The 22,898-nt window shown below is 44.9% G+C and overlaps 1 protein-coding gene across 2 annotated transcripts in view; it reads left to right on the top strand.

Moving 5' to 3' along the window:
- Window positions 1-22,898, top strand: part of LOC126091972 (inactive dipeptidyl peptidase 10-like) — a 1,178,675-nt gene that overhangs the window by 1,031,663 nt on the left and 124,114 nt on the right. For both annotated transcript variants that reach the window (XM_049907324.1, XM_049907325.1), the window contains exon 8: window positions 22,498-22,613. In XM_049907324.1, the coding sequence (XP_049763281.1) occupies window positions 22,498-22,613 (116 nt within the window). The remainder of the gene's footprint in view (window positions 1-22,497; window positions 22,614-22,898) is intronic.

Here is a 22,898-nt window from a genome sequence, read left to right as displayed (position 1 = left end):
AGGATAAGAACCTCATTTTGCATTATCGAGAGACAGAGGAGGCGATGTCATAAATATGGTACGCCAATTGTAGTGGCAGCCACTACAATAATGCCGGTTGTCGTTGCCGCGATATTTTTTCACGAAATTACAATCATTGGGTTCCTCCTCTGAACGCGAAAATATTTTGACTCCCACTTGCATAGGGAGGGTTGATCATCGTGCAAGAAAAGAGAAATCAGATACTGCATGGAAATTTAGTATACAAAGCGTACAAAGCGCTTGCGTGTCGAGTGTGCGGGCTGCGTTGGGGGCTAGGGCTGTTGATAAAATATCGATATATGGTCATTTCTTAAATAATATCGATAACTGACGGAGATACTTTCATCTGAGATATCAATATACCGATATCGAAATAGCGATATCGAGTGCCAATAATTTTATTTTATATTTTACTTTTTTCGCAATTTTGGGTAAATATATGAACATATTCTTTCGAAAATGTAGTAGAATATAATTTAACTTCCACTTTGAGATGAAGTGTTACTGCTTTTTGAGCTCCAGTCACGTCCATACTTTCTCTTTGACTTTGTGAATCAAATAAAGGTGCCACAAAGTAGTAGCCCGATTGCACTGGGGGTCGTGGTGTGAGCGGAATAACAAGATTTCCGATGTGAAGAAACAGCACACCAGTAGCATCAAAACACAGTTTTAAACGTAACTAGCGTGCTAGTTCTTCACATCGTCATTTTTCAGAAAAAGTTGTTTAAAAAGATGACCGTAATCTAAATGACTAGATTGGTTTTTGCGGTGGGAGGAGACGGTGAGAGATATGCTAACGCAATCGGCTCTCAGCTCTACCAACAGAAGCTGCAGCGTTTAACTTCACCACGCAATTTTGACACTACAACTGCAAGATCGCTGACGTTTGCAGAAATGAAAAGTCATGGAAGTCGGCGTGAAGTGTTCCAGACAAATCCAATATGTGACGAAACCGAATGACAGACCCATCGGACACCGTTTATTGTGCCACTTACATGCAGGTAGCATTGTGGTTATAGCCAAGCATGAGCATGCATCGTTTTACTTTCAATTCTTACTCTAAGGGCGATACGCAGGCAGCTAGGTTGTTCATGTACAGAATATCTAATAATAAATCAGTACTTAAATATACAGATATAAAACCGGCAATATATTTATAATGTGCAGCCAATATTTTTTCGAAACATTGACACTTTCTTCGATATACCGAGAGCCGATATGATTTTTTTCAATATCGATACAACGGCCTTCCAATGATTTTAAAAATATCAACAGTCCTAGTTTGGGCTGAGGCTTGGCCTTGCTCGGTCCTTGTCTGAAGTATCGTGCACCGCAACATTTCATTTAGCTATTGCGGTGCAGCATTTTTCGATCGGCATAACGCTCTTCGGGTTCTGCTGCATCGTGGTGTAAGCGCTGTTAGCCCTTCGCCATTTGTTCGTGGTATGAAGATTGTCCATAGGTCCAGCGGCTGTTTGCTCAAAAACAGGCAGACTAGTGATCTATTACCACAAAACTTTAAATCTCAATGGGATTAACAGAAGAGATAGATGTGAGTTCTCAATGTCTATAATGTAGTTGCATAATCGAAGGATACTGCAGATTTGCTATGAGACAGCATTACAATACCATGCAGAAAGAATTCAAAGATTTGGTTAACAAAGAAGGAGCAAAAAATTACACGATCGCTAAGTAGATTTCCTTATTCTGTACATCAAGAAGCACTATGCGCTAAATTTGCAGGGATGGAGCACGTGAAGAAACTGGTGGTGCAAATAGTAAAACTTCTGAAGTCACACGCATTATTCCACTGTCAACTGCTACTGTTTTAAATCGAATCAAACGAAGAGAATGGCGAATTGGAAAGTATTTTGGTTAAGTTGAGGGCCATACTTTGAACGATTTTTCTATTGAAACTCGCTCTTGATCAATTTATGAAGGAAAAAGTGGTGCATGAAAGAAAATCATATCGTCCAGAATGGATCGCAAATCTCGTATTTTATGTGGACTTGACTGACTGCACACAGCCCACAGTAAGACACTGCAAAGTGAGAAAAAACTAATTTCTGGTGTGGTGGGGATGCACTTAAAAGAAAATCGCATTGTTGAAGGAATAAATTCTGACCAGAACATCATCCATTTTCCTAAGCTCACCAGCATTAAATAAAACGCGAGGTTTGAAGAGACCATAGTGGCCCTGAAAGAAATACAACACTTTTCTAAACATCTTGAGGACAGTGCCAATCTTACCTATATTTTTGAGGAGTTTTCGAGACCATTTGCCATTTCAGTAGAGAGCGCTCCTGTGCAAGTGCAGACGTAACTGACTGATCTGCGTTGTAATTCCCGTTTTAAAGACAAATCCATTTACGTTAAAATTTGCTAGAATGTCTCTTTTTTTTTCAGGTAAAGTTTCCACGTCTCCATAATGAGGTTGCAAAAGTGCTACAATGTTTCGATCAACATTTGTGTGTGATGAAAGTTTTCTCCATTATGAAACCAAACATGTCAACTAGAGTGCAAAAATCTGTGAAATCTTTTGCGTCTATCTTTATTCCGACAGTTTGTGCCAAATAAAAATTATATTATGCCTTCAGGGAGCCAAAAATAAATAAATAATACTCCAAGATGCAACTGCAGGCGGATGTAAAATGAACGTACGCTAAGGAAAATAATAAACGCTAAAATGAATATTTGGCCTTTCTGACCCCCTGAAGCACGTCTTAGGATCTCTTAATGGACTTTAACATACAAACTGCAACCGAAACATAAATGAATGATTAAGGCAACTAATACTATTAAATGACAAACGTCGTTCCTGCTTATATATTTATTGTAGATTAAAAAAACCTTTATATTACAAATTTTACATTTCCTAAGTAAATTTACTAATGAATTGCCCAACACTGCCCGTTATTACGATTGCGCGATCTAATATCAGTAACGTGAAATGACTGACATCATCTACGTACCAAACACTAGAAGACACTACTTTCAAAGATGATCTACGGTGGTGTGGAATCTCAGTGGAAATAAACTAACGTGATCACAGCTGTTTAGCTCTTATAGCCCTAATAAGCCGATGCAATGTGCGATATCACTATATGTACTGCGTCCGGTGCGTCGAAGTGATGGTTCTCGTACTTGTCTGCGACGATGGAAGAACAAAAACTCCTTCAAACACTAGGACGGCAGGAAGCGGTCCTCTGACTAATATACTTTAAATTGTCTTCTCCTCTCTATGTTCTACAGACGAGAAACGCGAACTCCCAGCCACAAGAACGGAGTTCAGATAACGTCTCAACGTAAGTATAGGCAGAGAAAGTGCTCTCAATTACTGAACGCTGCGAGCTCTACGACTACTCCCAATCCGGAGGTGAAGTCGAGAATTGTATAGGTTCGCAACAGTTCAGTGCCTCACTGTTATAACTGTAAACACTCCTGAGAGCAAAGACAGCAAGTCCGTCTGAATCAACAAAGCGGATATTGAGCGACCGTCACACACGGGCGCTCACAACGAAAGACCCCGTCTCTCCAGCGCTGGCTTCCCAGCAAGGCTCGACTCCCCAACATCGTAATTCCGGAAAACGAATCATATTCCCGAAAACAACGGGATATTCTCCCTATCTACAGATTCTTCCGAACGCCGACCAACCATATTTTAGTCTTTTGTCGTCCAGGGCGGAAAGTTTGCGAGAAAAAACCTATCCTCGTACGATGGTACGCTTCTGAGTAAATATCCTTGGAAATAACCCACCTGCGTGGTTTCCGAGGTGCTGCTTCTTCGTTCCTCTCACGTGCGTCCATGATTTTCAGCATTCGGAAGTATTATCTGGTTAGCCTTCCGGCCCCTACTACAATAGCACCCTATTGTGCACCAGAGCTCAGGTGCCACGACGTCCGTCTAGCTACTCCCTGTGTTTCAGCAGGACCAACACCTGTGCGGGCCTACCACCCAGAGCTTGAGTTCTGCCTGCCGTTTCATCTCCACTGGCGTTCCAGCCTGTACTAGTATAGGCAATCATTCATTACGTCGTTTTTATAGTAAAGACACTCCGCCACCTTTCATGCAATCAGCGTTAACAATTATTTACAAGACCTACGTGACAATGTCAGTCTCCTTTATATTTTCATATATACGATGTACAACCAATCACATCATACCTAATTGTGTTTGTAGATTACGGAAAAGAATGTGGATGAGTTCTTGTAAGGTGCGAAGCTATAGCCATCTTAGAATACTGATAATGTTTTGTGATTTATGTTGTTGAGATGCAAGAAATACACTACTGGCCATTAAAATTGCTACACCACGAAGATGACGTGCTACAGACGCGAAATTTAACCGACAGGAAGAAGGTGCTGTGATATGCAAATGATTAGCTTTTTAGAGTATTCACACAAGGTTGTCGACGGTGGCGACACCTACAACATGCTGACATGAGGAAAGTTTCCAACCGATTTCTCATACACATACAGCAGTTGACAGGCGTTGCCTGGTGAAACGTTGTTGTGATGCCTTGTGTAAGGAAGAGAAATGCGTACCATCACGTTACCGACTTTGATAAAGGTCGGATTGTAGCCTATCGCGATTGCGGTTTATCGTATCGCGACATTGCTGCTCGCGTTGGTCGAGATCCAATGACTGTTAGCAGAATATGGAATCGGTGGGTTCAGGAGGGTAATACGGAACGCCGTGCTGGATCCCAACTGCCTCGTATCACTAGCAGTCGAGATGACAGGCGTCTTATCCGCATGGCTGTAACGGATCGTGCAGCCACGTCTCGATCCCTGAGTCAACAGATGGGGACGTTTGCAAGACAACAACCATCTGCACGAACATTTCGACGACGTTTGCAGCAGCATGGACTATCAGCTCGGACACCATGGCTACTGTTACCCTTGACGCTGCATCACAGACAGGAACGCCTGCAATGGTGTAGGCTACTCAACGACGAACCTGGGTGCACGAATGGCAAACCGTCATTTTTTCGGATGAATCCAGATACTGTTTACAGCATCATGTTGGTCGCATCCGTGTTTGGTGACATCGCGGTGAACGCACATTTGAAGCGTACATTCGTCATCGCCATACTGGTGTATCACCCGGCGTGATGGTATGGGGTGACATTGATTACACGTCTCGTTCAGCTCTTGTTCGCACTGACGGCAATTTCAACAGTAGTCGTTAGATTTCAGATGTGTTACGACCCGTGGCTCTACCCTTCATTCGATCCCTGCGAAACCCCACATTTCAGCAGGATAATGCACGACCGCATGTTGGAGGTCCTGTACGGGCCTTTCTGGATACAGAAAATGTTCGACTGCTGCCCTGGCCAGCACATTCTCCAGATCTCTCACCAATTGAAAACGTCCGGTCAATGGTGGCCTAGTAACTGGCTTGTCACAATACGTCAGTCACTAGTCTTGATGAACTGTGGTATCGTGTTGAAGCTGCATGGGTAGCTGTACATGTACAGCCGGCCGCGGTGGTCTAGCGATTCTAGGCGCTCAGTCCGGAGCCGCGCGACTGCTACGGTCGCAGGTTCGAATCCTGCCTCGAGCATGGATGTGTGTGATGTCCTTAGGTTAGTTAGGTTTAATTAGTTCTATGTTCTAGGGGACTGATGACCATAGATGTTAAGTCCCATAGTGCTCAGAGCCATTTGAACCATTTTGTACCTGTACACACCAACCAAGCTCTGTTTGACTCAATGCCCAGGCGCATCAAGGCCGTTATTACGGCCAGAGGTGGTTGTTCTGGGTACTGATTTCTCAGGATCTATGCACCCATATTGCGTGAAAATGTAATCACATGTCAGTTCTAGTATATTTGTCCATGAATACCGTTTATCACCTGCATTACTCCTTGGTGTAGCAATTTTAGTGGCCAGTTGTGTATAAAACCAAATCGTACATAAGCAATGCGACTACTTTACCATTTAAATGTGGCGCGTTTGCAGTTTACCCCTCCGCGCAGTCAGACAGCATACAGCATACTGAGGGAATGGGGGAAGCGTGCAGCTAGGTTGAGTGCTATGGCGCTCGTGACGGAACACAGCCCACCAGTCGAATTCTTGGTCGCCTCCGACTTAAGTGTTCATTTTTCCCACGTGGTACTGAAGAGTGGAATAGCCCAGAAATAGCCTGAAATTGGTTCCGTGTACTCTCTGCAGAGCACCCGAGTGTGAATTGCAGAGCAGTCTCGTAGACGCAGACTGGAAAATCGCCGGAACTGGCGCTGCTGTGCGCCAGAGCCGCCAGGTCCGCCCGCGCCTGCCTGGCATCCCTGCGGCCGCTGCCGATATTCCAGCCACGCCGGACATCCGGCCCGCAGGCCGTGCTGCCCGCGCGCTTGCCAGCCTCACGCCAGCACCACCGCCACCTTCCGCACTCTGCGGGCGCCGGCACAGCTCCCAACTGCTTCCACTACGCTGGGCTATGCCTAGGGGCGCCAAAGTTTCTCGTCAACGATGTGTGTGGGGTTGATCTGAGATTCTGTTATTCTGCGCAACGGATTAATCTGAGATGTACCCTTTACCCTGTGGCTCCTCCGAGATGCAATTTCCACCCCCATATTACTACAGAAGTCAGACAGACGCTCCTAATGTTCTAAAGAGAAATGCCTGAAAAACTTCCAGCAATACATATCTTCTGGAGTCGTCCGCTGTAAGGAAATGACACAAAAATACACAAAATTTCTTACCTAACTAGTGGGATACTTGGGTACTGGAGTAGTGCTAGTTAGTGTAAGAAAAACATGAAACTAACGAAAGTTGTTATTTATTTTGCAAAAATTCTGAGAAATCAAAATGGCACTTTTAGTTATGAATTGAACAAGTTATATCCTGGTTCTTCGGGGTCCCGGGTTCGATTCCCGGCGGGGTCAGGGATTTTCACCTGCCTCGAGATGACTGGGTGTTTGTGTTGTCCCCATCATTTCATCATCATCCAGGAAAGTGGCGAAATTGGACTGAGCAAAGATTGGATAATTGTACGGGCGCTAATAACCACGCAGTTGAGCGCCCCACAAACCAAACATCATCATCCTGGTTCTTTTTGGAATGTGAAGTTACCTCTCAAGGATAGGATTCGCTAATGAAATTTCTGTACAAAGTTAAAGATTGTTATTAACTTGGCACAATGGCTGAGAGGGGCGCCTATCCAACTTGAATAAATATCCTTTAGAATGTTGCTAGGTACGGTCGAGGCTGTCGCGTGTGAAATGCAGTGAAGTGTACCGTTGTGGAGGAAATATGGGGCTCGCAATAGCTGTAGCGCACAATACCGTAAGGTGCGATGACTGCTGTCTGCGCCGCTCGCTGCTGACAAACAAAATAACTCTCGTTCTATCTGGATTGACCTTCGCCAATCAAACTCTCTCTACGCCTTGATGAAGTCAAGGATTCCTATTAGCCCCTAGTCTAACTATTGGCGTGGTACACCGGTCAGATAACCAGTCCACCGCGATGCCACTAAAAAATTCGCTCACAGGCGTTTAACTATAACTCTGTCCTGAAACTTCCTGGCAGAATAAAACTATGTGCCGGACCGAGACTCGAACTTGGGACTTTTGCCTTTCGCAGGCAAGTGCTCTACTGACTGAGCTACCCAAGCACAACTCACGCCAACTCACAGCTTTAATTCCGCCAGCACCTCGTCTCCTGCCTTCCAAACCTCACAGAAGCTCTCCTGCGAACCTTGCACAATGACGTTTCATTTAAGGCGACCAATCCGGAAATCTGTAGTATCGGCGTTTGGCGTTTGCTGTCTCCCTGTGAAAATCTCTGAAACTGCGTGCTATGTGTAAAGAATGCGTAGGCTGGCCGCTCCCACACAATGTAGCGGAATTTGCTTTTAAGCCGAACACGGGGTCGTTCCTCCTTTCCCTCGGCGAACGCTGTCCGCTCCCCAGGCGTCCACTGGCCGACGTAGATGGGTCGGGACTGGCCTCCTGGCGTGCGGTTGCCTCTCTCGAACTAAAAGCTCCTGTGACCGTCGTGCCTGGAATGCGTGTGTGTACGCCAGCCTCGAGTATTTCAACCACGGTGCGCACTTGCGATTTATTAGTTATTTGCATATCGTTTACATGAATTCATGCAACATTGACTTTATCTTATCGAGTTTGGGAGGATGAGGATGTTTGGTGCGCTCAACTGCGTGGTTATCAGCGTCGAGTTTGGGTTCGAATGAAGCGTCTTGATGTGCGGAATTTGATTGTGACGGCGGAATATGTAAGCAATGAAGGTCAGGAGACCATCACGTCTTACAACGATAACGCAAAATCGCCAGTGGTTACAAGACGTTGCGAAATTTGGCGTTTTCCTCGTTCCCGGTTAAAAATTTTGTTAATCTAAGCGCAGTATTTTGATAATACTGTTAACCGGTGGCTACAGAGATTACTGTGAAGGAAATTGAGCAGAAATTAGGAAAAGGGAATGGAGTTCATGGAGATGAAATAAAAACATAGAGCTCTACCAATGACATTGTTAGTTAGTACGTAAGCTCGTAGCGTTTTTATATACTTTTAATAAACACAACAGACACGTTTCACAGAGATTTTAGTCATCAGTAATATATTCTCCTTCATTATTTACAACAAGCTGCCGACGGTGGGGTAACTCTTTGGGACTATATAAATCTAGTGATTTCCAGACGAACTCGGCGATCCATGTTCGGAGCGCGTTTTCATCTGGAAAGGAAGTTCCCTGAAGGTTATTCGATAGACGGCGGAAAAGGAGAAAATATGAGGGCGCAAGATCTGGTGAATGAGGTGGGTGCGGAATGACTTCCCAACCCAACTCCTGTACAGTGTTTTTTATCAGTCTAGCAGAATGGAGTGAGCATTGGCATGATTAAGAACGTCGTAGACACTATTATTCCAGTTATCACAGACATCTTCAACCTGTCTCTTGTCAGTAGTACATATCCTACTGAGTGGAAGCAAAGTTTAATTCAACCTTTACCCAAGACTGACAACCCTAAGTCGTCAGGTGACTACAGGCCGATAAGCATACTACCTGCAATATCTAAAGCCCTAGAATACATCGTCCATGAACAGCTGACGGATTACCTCAAAACTCATAACATCCATGACAAATATCAGTCAGGCTTTCGAAAGCACCATAGTACAACAACTGCATTAACCAAAGTAACTGATGACATTAAACATGCTATGGACAGACGTGAAGCTACCATCCTAACACTGCTTGACTTTAGCAAGGCTTTTGATACAGTTGACTTTGATATATTACTGATTAAAATGAAACAGCTGAATTTCTCAAACTGCGCAATACACTGGTTCGACGGCTACTCCAAAAACAGAAGTCATCTGTGGGTCGGAAAAGTCATCATGGAAAAACGTGCGCTCTGGAGTTCCCCAAGGCTCCGTCCTTGGTCCATTACTCTTCTCACTGTACATTAATGATATTTCTTTAGTGATTCACTCCTGCAACTACCATCTATATGCCGACGACATCCAACTGTACATAAGTGCAAGCCCCAAGAACATTGCTGACGCAGTAGCGAGTATGAACGCAGATCTTTGCTCTGTTTCTCGATGGGCACAGAACCTAGGTCTGAAACTAAACCCCAAGAAATCCCAGGTCATACTTATATCTCATCCAAAGTTAATCAGCCGGTACTTTCGCGAAACAGTCCCTCAAATACTCCTCAATGGTACCCAACTACCATACCAAAAAACAGTAAAAGACCTTGGAATAATCTTGGATGAACACCTAAACTGGGAAGAACAAACAGTCACAGCTTGCCGGAAATCGCTCTCCTCCCTCCATGCAATTCAAAAATTTAGAAAAATATTTCCAACCCATGTTAAACAGAAATTAGTCCAAACACTAGTCTTGCCTAATCTTTACTACTGTGATGTAGTTCAGCACGGCACAAATAGTGAAAATTCGAGATGCCTCGAGCTAGTGATCGTTGGATACGTGTGCAATATACGGTTGTATGATCATATCAGTCCTTCATACTCCCAGCTAGGTTGGATACGCCCACATAAGGCACGCGATCTCCACACGATGTGCTTACTTCATCGATTTCTTAGCCACTGGTGCCCCCAATACTTATCTTCTCACATTAAAACACCTATAATCATTCCACAACCGCAATACCAGATCGGATACGTCTAGCATCTTGGCTGTACCTTTACGTAACACAAAATCTTTCTCCGTGTCATTCTCCATCTCAGCCATACGACTATGTAACGCGCTCCCCTGTGATCTGCGTCTTACCCAGACCCGTTCAACATTCAAGAGGGAACTCAAAACTTACATATTAGGGACGGTATAGCCACCATTGTTGTGCCCCTCTCATCTCTTTCTTTCTCCTCTCCATCATAGCTTCGAATTTTACCATTCTATTTCTCTTCCTCTATCTACCTCTTCTATATCTCTTTCACCCCATTCTATCGTCTTATGTCTCTGCTCGACGAGAATAACTCACAAGCTGCACGAACATGATGAGAAAATTCCCAACTAGCAATATGACTGACATTCATAAAAGAAAAATATGTTTACTTTAATATACATAGTCATTACTATTATTATTATTGATTGTTATATTATTTCTTTAATTGTTATAATTATCATTGTACTACTGTTATAATCTCTATTTCTTTTTTCTTTAACATTGATACTGTACAACACGTTATATGTCCTTAATGTTCTGTAGAAACTGTAACTCGTTCAATCTGGATATGCCTGGTTAGGTGTAAGAGAGGGCCTGAAGGCCCTAATCTTGCCAGGTAAAATAAATGCATAAATAAATAAATAAATAAATGAGGGCGGTCGTTATCACGGAGTAGCATACATAAGGTGAACATCAGCAATAGTAAAACAAAAGTACTTTATGTAGTTAAGTTAAATTGGGCGATGCGAGAGAATTTGATTAGGAAACGAGACATTAAAAGCAGTAGAGGAGTTTTTCTATTTGGACAACATATAACTGATAATGGCAGAGGGTAAGAGGATGTGAAAGGCAGATTGGCAGCAGTAAGAAAAGTAAATCTTGTACTCATTTCCATAATTTAATTCCTTCGTCATCATCTGATTCAATTCAGCTGTCATCAGACAACTTCAAAGTTTTTACTTCTTCTCCCGAACTTTAACTCCGTTTCCATATTTCTCCTTTGCTTCCGTTACTGCTTCGTCAATGGACAGACAGAAAACATCGAGGATAGGCTACAACCCTGCCCCAATGCCTTGTCAACTACTACTTCCCTTTCACATTCTTCGATTCATATAACCGCAATCTGCTTCCTGTTAAAGCTGAAGAAAACTTTTCGTTGTCTATATTTTATACCAGCTACCTTCAGAATTTCAAACAGTGTGTTCCAGTGAATATTGTAAAAAGCTTTCTATAAATCTACAGCGCTGTAAATATATGTTTTTCTTCTTCAGGGTCAGTATCACCTCGTGTCTTTCTACGGAGTTTGAATCTCAACAGCCGTCCGTTGTGACCGAGCGCTTGTAGGCGCTTCAGTCTGGTACTCGCGACCGCTAATGTCGCAGGTTCGAATCCTGCCTCGTGCATGGATGAGTGTGATGTCCTTAGGTTAGTCAGGTTTAAGCAGTTCTAAGTTCCAGGGGACTGATGGCCTCAGGTGTTAACTCCCATAGTGCTCAGAGCCATTTTTTGAATTTCAACAAATTTAAAGGTGAATGGAATATATCGACATAAAAGTTTTCTGGGTATGGTACAGCGTCATAATTTAAAAAAAAAACTACTGCTGCTGGAGAAAAACCAACGTTTCGGCCACGATTGCAGAGGCCTTCTTCTAGGTCTAACTTTTATGTCGGCTGACTCTGGCCGCGGAAGCCTACGCAATTAGAATGGAATATACTTTGCAGATATCTGCAAATTCAGTCCCTGAGACCTGATACAATGAAGAATAACGGATTCGTCTGCAGCAACGTCAAAGGAATAAGGGACAACGTCCGGTAAATACTACCGACAATAATCAGAACTAGGCCCAGTACAATCACGCCAGCAGACTTCTTTGCTCCGAATACTAAACCCGTCTCCATCTCGTAAAGCAACGTTGCGAACTGGGTAAAGCGTCACACAACATGCTACATCCTGATAGATGAAAAAGAAAATTTCTCGTTTTTCATAACATCGCAACACCGTAAGTCAGGACACCGAAAAATTATAGATAAAGATGTACCAAAAGTTTCGTAAATACACTCCTGGAAATGGAAAAAAGAACACATTGACACCGGTGTGTCAGACCCACCATACTTGCTCCGGACACTGCGAGAGGGCTGTACAAGCAATGATCACACGCACGGCACAGCGGACACACCAGGAACCGCGGTGTTGGCCGTCGAATGGCGCTAGCTGCGCAGCATTTGTGCACCGCCGCCGTCAGTGTCAGCCAGTTTGCCGTGGCATACGGAGCTCCATCGCAGTCTTTAACACTGGTAGCATGCCGCGACAGCGTGGACGTGAACCATATGTGCAGTTGACGGACTTTGAGCGAGGGCGTATAGTGGGCATGCGGGAGGCCGGGTGGACGTACCGCCGAATTGCTCAACACGTGGGGCGTGAGGTCTCCACAGTACATCGATGTTGTCGCCAGTGGTCGGCGGAAGGTGCACGTGCCCGTCGACCTGGGACCGGACCGCAGCGACGCACGGATGCACGCCAAGACCGTAGGATCCTACGCAGTGCCGTAGGGGACCGCACCGCCACTTCCCAGCAAATTAGGGACACTGTTGCTCCTGGGGTATCGGCGAGGACCATTCGCAACCGTCTCCATGAAGCTGGGCTACGGTCCCGCACACCGTTAGGCCGTCTTCCGCTCACGCCCCAACATCGTGCAGCCCGCCTCCAGTGGTGTCGCGACAGGCGTGAATGGAGGGACGAATGGAGACGTGTCGTCTTCAGCGATGAGAGTCGCTTCTGCCTTGGTGCCAATGATGGTCGTATGCGTGTTTGGCGCCGTGCAGGTGAGCGCCACAATCAGGACTGCATACGACCGAGGCACACAGGGCCAACACCCGGCATCATGGTGTGGGGAGCGATCTCCTACACTGGCCGTACACCACTGGTGATCGTCGAGGGGACACTGAATAGTGCACGGTACATCCAAACCGTCATCGAGCCCATCGTTCTATCATTCCTAGACCGGCAAGGGAACTTGCTGTTCCAACAGGACAATGCACGTCCGCATGTATCCCGTGCCACCCAACGTGCTCTAGAAGGTGTAAGTCAACTACCCTGGCCAGCAAGATCTCCGGATCTGTCCCCCATTGAGCATGTTTGGGACTGGATGAAGCGTCGTCTCACGCGGTCTGCACGTCCAGCACGAACGCTGGTCCAACTGAGGCGCCAGGTGGAAATGGCATGGCAAGCCGTTCCACAGGACTACATCCAGCATCTCTACGATCGTCTCCATGGGAGAATAGCAGCCTGCATTGCTGCGAAAGGTGGATATACACTGTACTAGTGCCGACATTGTGCATGCTCTGTTGCCTGTGTCTATGTGCCTGTGGTTCTGTCAGTGTGATCATGTGATGTATCTGACCCCAGGAATGTGTCAATAAAGTTTCCCCTTCCTGGGACAATGAATTCACGGTGTTCTTATTTCAATTTCCAGGAGTGTACAATTACATGAAGTGGACCTGAATACATTGTACGCTGTTTCGGATCAAACAAAATAAAAGTTACGTCGTGAATCATGTTATTTGGAAAAAAATTAAACTCGAACTGAACAACAGAAAGGAAATTGGCTACGTCATATTCTGCCTGATCAGCCCGGCATTCGTCTCAAGTGAGTGAATGAAACCTGGTAAGAGCGAAATGGATGGCTGGGCTCGTATTTGAAACCAGCTCCTCTCATAAACGAGTGTCGCGTTCAGTATCGCCAACCATGACAGCGTAAATCGATGCAAAAACCTACGGTGATAGACAATGTGGGGATTGGCAACGGCGACGGGCACGCCGTTGTGTGTCATATTGCTGTACTCACAGCGGCAGTTGGGCGGACATAATGCGCTTAACAATGAATTAGCGTTATTGTTCCCCACTAAGCCGCGGCGATGCCCTCGCACGGGAATAACCTTCCGAAGCACGTAATATGTGGGGCAACGAAAACATATTATTTTTAAAGGACGTGACTTCTACAGTTAAGGACGAATACGATGTGTTTAAAGAATTCTACGTGACAACCCCAACCATGAGAAGTTAATCGGTTAAACATACATATACAGTGATGAAAAAAAATCGCAGCACCAAGGAGTTGTGAGAATTAAACGAAAGTTGGTAGGCATGTTTCTAAAGTTGAAAAATGGCGTCTATTCAAATTTCGCGCCAGTCGCAGAAGAGTGGGTCTATTAGCGCCACTATGAGGATATAAATACTAGTTTGAACGAGGTGGTGTAATAGAACTGCGAGGAGCTGAATTTTCCTTCCGTGATTTTGCAGAAAGACTTGGGACAAATGTAGCCATCGTACATGATTGCTGGCAACGGTGGTCACGAAAATTTACGGTCGCATGAAGACCAGGCTCCGTGCAGCCACAAGTCACTATCAAGAGGAAAGAAGTGCCGTTACCAGGGAGCATGGACTGCTGATGGGATCGCATTCCTTTCAGTAGAAATCATGGATATACACTTCTTTTGATGGCCACTGTCGGCACTACAGTTGCGACCTGGGGAGAGCTACCGCTCTTTCAGCATTGTGAAGACGCACAGCGCTGTTAATACTGGCATCGTGGTGTGGGGAGCCATCTGGTATGACTTCAGATCACTGCTGGTGCTCATTGAGGGTACTCTGACGGCACAACGGCATGTCGCGTACGCCTTGCGTCCTCAAGTGTTTCCACTCATATGACATTATTCTGGGGCAATTTTTCGACAGGACACTGACGTGAACACTGTCTGCGTGATGTTGAGATACTCCAGTGGCCAACAGAATCTCCGCATCTGTGCTCGATACTACACTACTGGCCATTAAAATTGCCACACCCCGAAGATGACGTCCTACAGACGCGAAATTAAACCGACAGGAAGAAGATGCTGTGATATGCAAATGATTAGCTTTTCAGAGCATTCACACAAGATTGGCGCCGGTGGCGACACCTACAACGTGCTGACATGACGAAAGTTTCCAACCGATTCCTCATACACAAACAGCAGTTGACCAGCGTTGCCTGCTGAAACGTTGTTGTGATGCCTCGTGTAAGGAGGAGAACTGCGTACCATCACGTTTTCGACTTTGATAAAGGTAGGATTGTAGCCTATCGTGATTACAGTTCATCGTATCGCGACATTGCTGCTCGCGTAGGTCGAGATCCAATGACTGTTAGCAGAATATGGAATCGGTGGGTTCAGGAGGGTAATACGGAACGCCGTGCTGGATCCCAACGGCCTCGTATCACTAGTAGTCGAGATGACAGGCATCTTATCCGCATGGCTGTAACGGATCGTACAACCATGTCTCGATCCCCGAAGAACGCGCTATGAAATACTGATTCAAATGGTTCAAATGGCTCTGAGCACCATGGGACTTAACATCTGAGGTCATCAGTCCCCTAGAACTTAGAACTACTTAAACCTAACTAACGAGCTCTGCTTAGAAACTTCCAGAAGCCAACGATAAGTAAAGAGTACAATATCGGTGCTTTATGACATCAAAGATAGCAGTACTGTTTACAAAGTTAACACTTCTGGTTAAATTTTATGTCTGATGTCTTAGTAATCTACGAGTGGTGTTCTATAAGTAACGCAACACATTTTTTTCTGAAAGTAAGTTGGTTTTATTCAGGATTCCAATGCACCATATTATTCCCCACTCTTTTGGCTACAAAACCATATTTTTCAACATAATCTGCGTTCAATACGACGGTTAGGCCACCTTACTGCCAGGACCTGTATGCCCACAAGGAACCATGAGCCTACGTCTCACTACAGCAATAACCTCTCCATCATTCACGTACTGCTTCATTGAGCCAAAGAGATGGAATGTGCGAGATCCGCTCTGTAGGATGGACGAGGAAGAGTCCACTGAAGTTTCGTAGGCTCCTTCCGACTATGCAGACTTGTGTCAAGTCGTGCGTTTTGATGAAGAAGGAGAAGTAAATTTGCATTTTTGTGACGTCGAACACGCTGAAGCCGTTTCTTCAATTTCCTAAGGGTAGCACAATACACTTCAGAGTTGCTCGCTGCACCTTGAGGGAGGACATCAAAAAGAATAACCCCTTCAGAGTCCCAGACGACCGTCGCATTATTTTACAGCCTAAGGGTGCGGTGCGGTTTTGAACTTTTCCTTCGGAGGAGATGTGGTGTGGATTGCCGATTGGTTTTCGGTTCGAAACGATGACCCATGTTTCGTCCTCTATGATGATGTTCGACAGAAAAGTGTTACGATCAGCCTCGTATGGTGCAAGAAACTCTGCACAGATGGTCCTTCGTTGCTCTTTGTGGTCTCTTTTTGGGCGACGAAGAACCCGGCGAGCACTAACCTTTGAGTACACCAACTGGTAGACGAGTAAGTCAGCACCACGTACACAGACGTCCAGTTGTGCAGCAAGGTGTATTGTGGTCTGTCGCACACCTCGGGTGGGATGTCCGCACGTTCCAACATTCCGCATTGCTTAGACCTGAGAGAACAGACGATAAAACTTACGCTACGGGCCATTAAAATTGCTACACCAAGAAAAAATACAAGTTATAAACGGGTATTCATTGGACAAATATACAGGGTGTTACAAAAAGGTACGGCCAAACTTTCAGAAAACATTCCTCACACACAAAGAAAGAAAATATGTTAAGTGGACATGTGTCCGGAAACGCTTACTTTCCATGTTAGAGCTCATTTTATTACTTCTCTTCAAATCACATTAATCATGGAATGGAAACACACAGCAACAGAACGTACCAGCGTGACTTCAAACACTTTGTTACAGGAAATGTTCAACATGTCCTCCGTTAGCGAGGATACGTGAATCCACCCTCCGTCGCATGGAATCCCTGATGCGCTGATGCAGCCCTGGAGAATGGCGTATTGTATCACAGCCGTCCACAGTACGAGCACGAAGAGTCTCTACATTTAGTACCGGGGTTGCGTAGACATGAGCTTTCAAATGCCCCCATAAATGAAAGTCAAGAGGGTTGAGGTCAGGAGAGTGTGGAGGCCATGGAATTGGTCCGCCTCTACCAATCCATCGGTCACCGAATCTGCTGTTGAGAAGCGTACGAACACTTCGACTGAAATGTGCAGGAGCTCCATCGTGCATGAACCACATGTTGTGTCGTAAAGGCACATGTTCTAGCAGCACAGGTAGAGTACCCCGTATGAAATCATGATAACGTGCTCCATTGAGCGTAGGTGGAAGACGTCACCAACAATGCCTGCCCAAACGTTCACAGAAAATCTGTGTTGATGACGTGATTGCAAAATTGCGTGCGGATTCTCGTCAGCCCACACATGTTGATTGTGAAAATTTACAATTTGATCACGCTAGAATGAAGCCTCATCCGTAAAGAGAACATTTGCACTGAAATGAGGATTGACACATTGTTGGATGAACCATTGCCAGAAGTGTACCCGTGGAGGCAATCGGCTGCTGATAGTGCCTGCACACGCTGTACATGGTACGGAAACAACTGGTTCTCCCGTAGCACTCTCCATACAGTGACGTGGTCAACGTGACCTTGTACAGCAGTAACTTCTCTGACGCTGACATTAGGGTTATCGCCAACTGCACGAAGAATTGAATCGTCCATTGCAGGTGTCCTCGTCGTTCTAGGTCTTCCCCAGTCGCGAGTCATAGGCTGGAATGTTCCGTGCTCCCTAAGACGCCGATCAATTGCTTCGAACGTCTTCCTGTCGGGACACCTTCGTTCTGGAAATCTGTCTCGATACAAACGTACCGCGCCACAGCTGTTGTCCCGTGCTAATCCATACATCAAATGAGCATCTGCCAACTCCGCATTTGTAAACATTGCACTGACTGCAAAACCACGTTCTTGATGAACACTAACCTGTTGATGCTACGGACTGATGTGCTTGATGCTAGTACTGTAGAGCAATGAGTCGCATGTCAACACAAGCACCGAGGTCAACATTACCTTCCTTCAATTGGGCCAACTGGCGGTGAATCGAGGAAGTACAGACCATACTGACGAAACTAAAATGATCTCTAACATGGAAATTAAGTGTTTCCGGCCACATGTCCACATAACATCTATTCTTTATTTGTGTTTGAGGAATGTTTCCTGTAAGTTTGGCCGTACCTTTTTGTAACACCCTGTATTATACTAGAACTGACATGTGATTACATTTTCACGCAATTTGGGTGCATAGATCCTGATAAATCAGTACCCAGAAGAACCACCTCTGGCTGTAATTATGCCTTGATACGCCTGGGCATTGAGTCCAACAGAGCCTGGATGGCGTGTACAGGTACAGCTGCCCATGCAGCTACAACACGATACCACAGTTCATCAAGAGTAGTGACTGGCATATTGTGACGAGCCAGTTGCTCGGCCACAATTGACCAGACGTTTTCAACTGGTGAGAGATCTGGAGAATGTACTGGCCAGGGCAGCAGTCGAACATTTTCTGTATCCAGAAAGGCCCGAACAGGACCTGCAACATGCGATCGTGCATTATCCTGCTGAAACGTAGCGTTTCGCAGGGATCGAATGAAGGGTAGAGCCACGGGTCGTAACACATCTGAAATGAAACGTCCACTGTTCAAAGTGCCGTCAATGCGAACAAGAGGTGACCGAGACGTGTAACCAATGCCACCCCGCATCATCACGCCGCGTGATACGCCAGTATGGCGATAACGAATACACGCTTCCAATGTGCGTTCACCGCGATGTCACTAAACACGGATGCGACCATCATGATGCTGTAAACAGAACCTGGATTCATCCGAATAAATGACGTTTTGCCATTCGTACACCCAGGTTCGTCGTTGAGTACACCATCGCAGGCGCTCCTGTCTATGATGCAGCATCAAGGGTAACCGCAGCTATGGTCTCCGAGCTGATAGTCCATGCTGCTGCAAACGTCGCCAAACTGTTCGTGCAGATGGTTGTTGTCTTGCAAACGCCCACATCTGTTGATCGGGGATCGAGACATGGTTGTACGATCCGTTACAGCCATGCGGATAAGAAGCCTGTCATCTCTACTGCTAGTGATATGAGGCCGTTGGGATCCAGCACGGCGTTCCGTGTTACCCTCCTGAACCCACCGATTCCATATTGTGCTAACAATCATTGGATCTCGACCAACGCGAGCAGCAATGTCGCGATACGATAAACCGCAATCCCGATAGGCTACAATCCGACCTTTATCAAAGGCGGAAACGTGATGGTATGCATTTCTCATCCTTACACGAGGCATCACAACAACGTTTCACCAGGCAACGCCGGTCAACTGCTGTTTATGTATGAGAAATCGGTTGGAAAGTTTACTCATGTCAGCTCGTTGTAGGTGTTGCCACCGGCGCCAGCCTTTTGTGAATGCTCTAAAAAGCTAATCATTTGTATATCACAGCATCTTGTTCCTGTCGGTTAAATTTCATGTCTGTAGCACGTTATCTTCGTGGTGTAGCAATTTTAATGGCCATTAGTGTAATGCTGAGCTCCGCTGAATTTCTGGTTTGTGCTTTAGCCTTCAAATAGGAAGTCAGTTATTTTCTACGTGGGAGAGTCCATCACTCTGGTACTGTAGAATCCCTCTGGTACTATAGAAGAAGAAGAACATGCGTGACCCAGCTTTATCCACAAAATTGCTGTAAAACGTGTCCTCGGAAGATCCTTTTACTTCACCCCACTGTTGCTGGTCCGGTGCACTGGGATGGGACGAAAGTAAAGCCCTTTTTCCTGTTGCGATGCTGCTGCTGATGTGCCTCTTTTCTTGAAATGAGGACTAAATAGGGGGCCCTATGGAGACGCCTTCTGAGTTTAAGCTCAGTAGCCTGACGTCAGTACGGCGCAATTCTCAGAAGTACTCGAAATAATTGACTTTAAAATTTTACACGCGCTATTCAGGGCAAAACATATCCCTATACCTACTTTAGTAGCTTGTAGCTTCTCGTGCAGCATTTTAGTCTTGTATTAATGAGGTCAATGGCTCAGTTCCTGCCAGAAACACATTTTTTTCAAATATTTATTTGAATTTAATATTTGTTAATAAACTGAAACATTAATGAAAGAAATTGGCATGAATCATAATTCTTTAATGGGTTACATGAAAAAGTGGGTACTCATAATGAATTACATTTTGGAACAAAAATGGGCAATATTCAAACGGAAATTAAAACATTTTGTTAACTCTGGAGATCACGAAAGTACAAACTTAATATTAAAAGTACCAATACGATGTAACAAAAAAACGTTTAAAAAATTTTATGTGAGTAGCAAATAAAATCGAGAATGTTCTTTTGATTAAAAATTATGATTCACTTCGATATTTGTTGGTTAAAATTTCGTTTTAAACATGAATGTGAATTCAAATAAAAGATTAAAAAAATCTCTAGCGGGAAATAAACCAGCGATTCTAAAATCTAACAGCACGCAGTCACTCACTCTTTTTATTAATTCTTCATTAAACTGAAACAAGAATTACAAGGTTTTTACAAATGTTTCTGCATGTTTATCAATATGCAAAACATTTCACTTCTTTCTCTAACACTGAAAATAACGATAATAATAATAACAATAATAATAAATTTTTAAAGGAAAACTATAAAGGTACACCAAATACTGATCTGCCTCTGTTGCATTCTCATAAGTAATCTCAAGCTCTGCATTGAAGAGCCTTTTTCTTAGCAATTAAAAAAATGTTGTTTCAAAAGTTTGATTCCATCAACTGATTGTGTTACTGACTAATGCATAATCTTCATCTTCATCTTCGTTTTCCTTTGTAAAGTTGTCTCAGGAGTCACATGCTGATAATTATGTACTGACAGCCCATATCAGGTTCCTACATAAGTAGTAAGGTTCCAATGTTGCAAAGAAAAAAAGTCAGTAAATTCCTCTATTCAGAATGAGATTTTCACTCTGCAGCGGAGTGTGCTCTGATATGAAACTTTCCTGGCAGATTAAAACTGTGTGCTGGACCGAGACTCGAACTCGGGACCTTTGCCTTTCGCGGGCAAGTGCTCTACCAATTGAGCTACCCAAGCACGACTCACGCCCCGTCCTTCCAGCTTTACTTCTGCCAGTAGCTCGTCCCCTACATTCCAAACTTTACAGCAGTTCTCCTGCGAACCTAGCAGAACTAGCACTCCTGAAAGAAAGGATATTGCGGAGACATGGCTTAGCCACAGCCTGGGGGATGTTTCCAGAATGAGATTTTCACTCTGCAGCTGAGTGTGCGCTGATATGAAAATTTTCTGGCAGATTAAAACTGTGTGCCGGACCGAGACTCGAATTCGGGACCTTTGCCTATCGCGGGCAAGTGCCCTACCAACTGAGCTACCCAAGCACGACTCACGCCCCGTCCTCACAGCTTTACTTCTGCCAGTACCTCGTCTCCTACCTTCCAAACTTAACAGAAGCTCTCCTGAGAACCTAGCAGAACTAACACTCATGTAAGAAAGGAGGAGAGCTGTAAAGTTTGGAAGGAGACAATGTACTGGCAGAAGTAAAGCTGTGAGGACGGGGCGTGAGTCGTGCTTGTGTAGCTCAATGCCGGCACGGTAGCTCAGTGTGTTCGGTCAGAGGATTAGCAGCCCTCTGTAATAAAAAAACTGAGCTAATCGATCAACAACGAACTTAAACGGATGTCTTACGACGTCCGCCCCGAGCAGATGAAGCGAACAAAATGAGATTTAAAAAAAAAAAAAAAAAAAAAAAAAACGTTGGTAGAGCACTTGCCCGCGAAAGGTAAAGGTCCAGAGTTCGAGTCTCGGCTCAGCACACAGTTTTAATCTGCCAGATAAGTTTTAAATTCTTGTATATCGGTGCCGTGTAGTCTGACCAGAAAAAAGTCAAGTGTCCAGCAAGGCGGGCAAAAACATTGTGATTATCGTTGGGGAAAGATTTCAAAAATGGTTCAAATGGCTCTGGGCTCTGTGGGACTTAACATCTGAGGTCATCAGTCGCCTAGACTGAGAACTACTTAAACCTAAGTAACCTAAAGACACCACACACATCCATGCCCGAGGCAGGATTCGAACCTGCGACCGTACCGGTCACGCGGTTCCAGACTGAAGCGCGTAGAACCGCTCGGCCCACCGGCCGGCGGCAAGATTTCCCATATGGTCACAAAAGTTGGTCGTCATTTATTTTATTTATGTTCGTACTCGTGATAATAGAGAGCTTTTTTCTTACCTAATTCCAAATATTAGTTTTTTCTTGCATTGATGTATGTGTTCTATACTCTTCGCACAATGCTGAGGGTGTCAGTTTAGTTTTATGTGGACCTTCAACTCATAACTGAAATTCGGAGCTTATACTATTAACCTATTGATAAATGACACCTTTCTGATTGCAGGTGGGCACGCCTAACCCCGTGGTGACGCTGTGGGTGGCGGACGTGAGTAACCCCAAGCAGGTAATCGTCACCGACCTGAAGCCGCCGCTCGAGGTCAAGTCTTCACAAGCTCAGTGGTCAGTAAGCACGCTTGCTACTTACTTTCTTTACAATCTCAATCGTCTAGCGGGAGGTGGACACGAGTAAAATTTGGCATATCTGATTAATCGTGAGTCGGAAAGAGGCAGTTGTGAATCTAAAAATGTAAACCAGCAGTCAGTTGGCAATGAGTGAGGACAAGTTCATGCGGTAAACAGACAGAGTTGGAGGCTTTCAGTGCAGTTTTGTCTCGGTTTTACAGAGAGTACTCTACTGCATTGGCTCCTTACTTAGCTTGCATTTATCGCGAATCTCTTGCCCAA

This window comes from Schistocerca cancellata, chromosome 7 (genome assembly GCF_023864275.1).
Source record: "Schistocerca cancellata isolate TAMUIC-IGC-003103 chromosome 7, iqSchCanc2.1, whole genome shotgun sequence".
NCBI classification, from domain to species: domain Eukaryota; kingdom Metazoa; phylum Arthropoda; class Insecta; order Orthoptera; family Acrididae; genus Schistocerca; species Schistocerca cancellata.
Note: the sequence above shows the minus strand (reverse complement) of the source record. Positions and strands in the feature narration are given on the sequence as shown.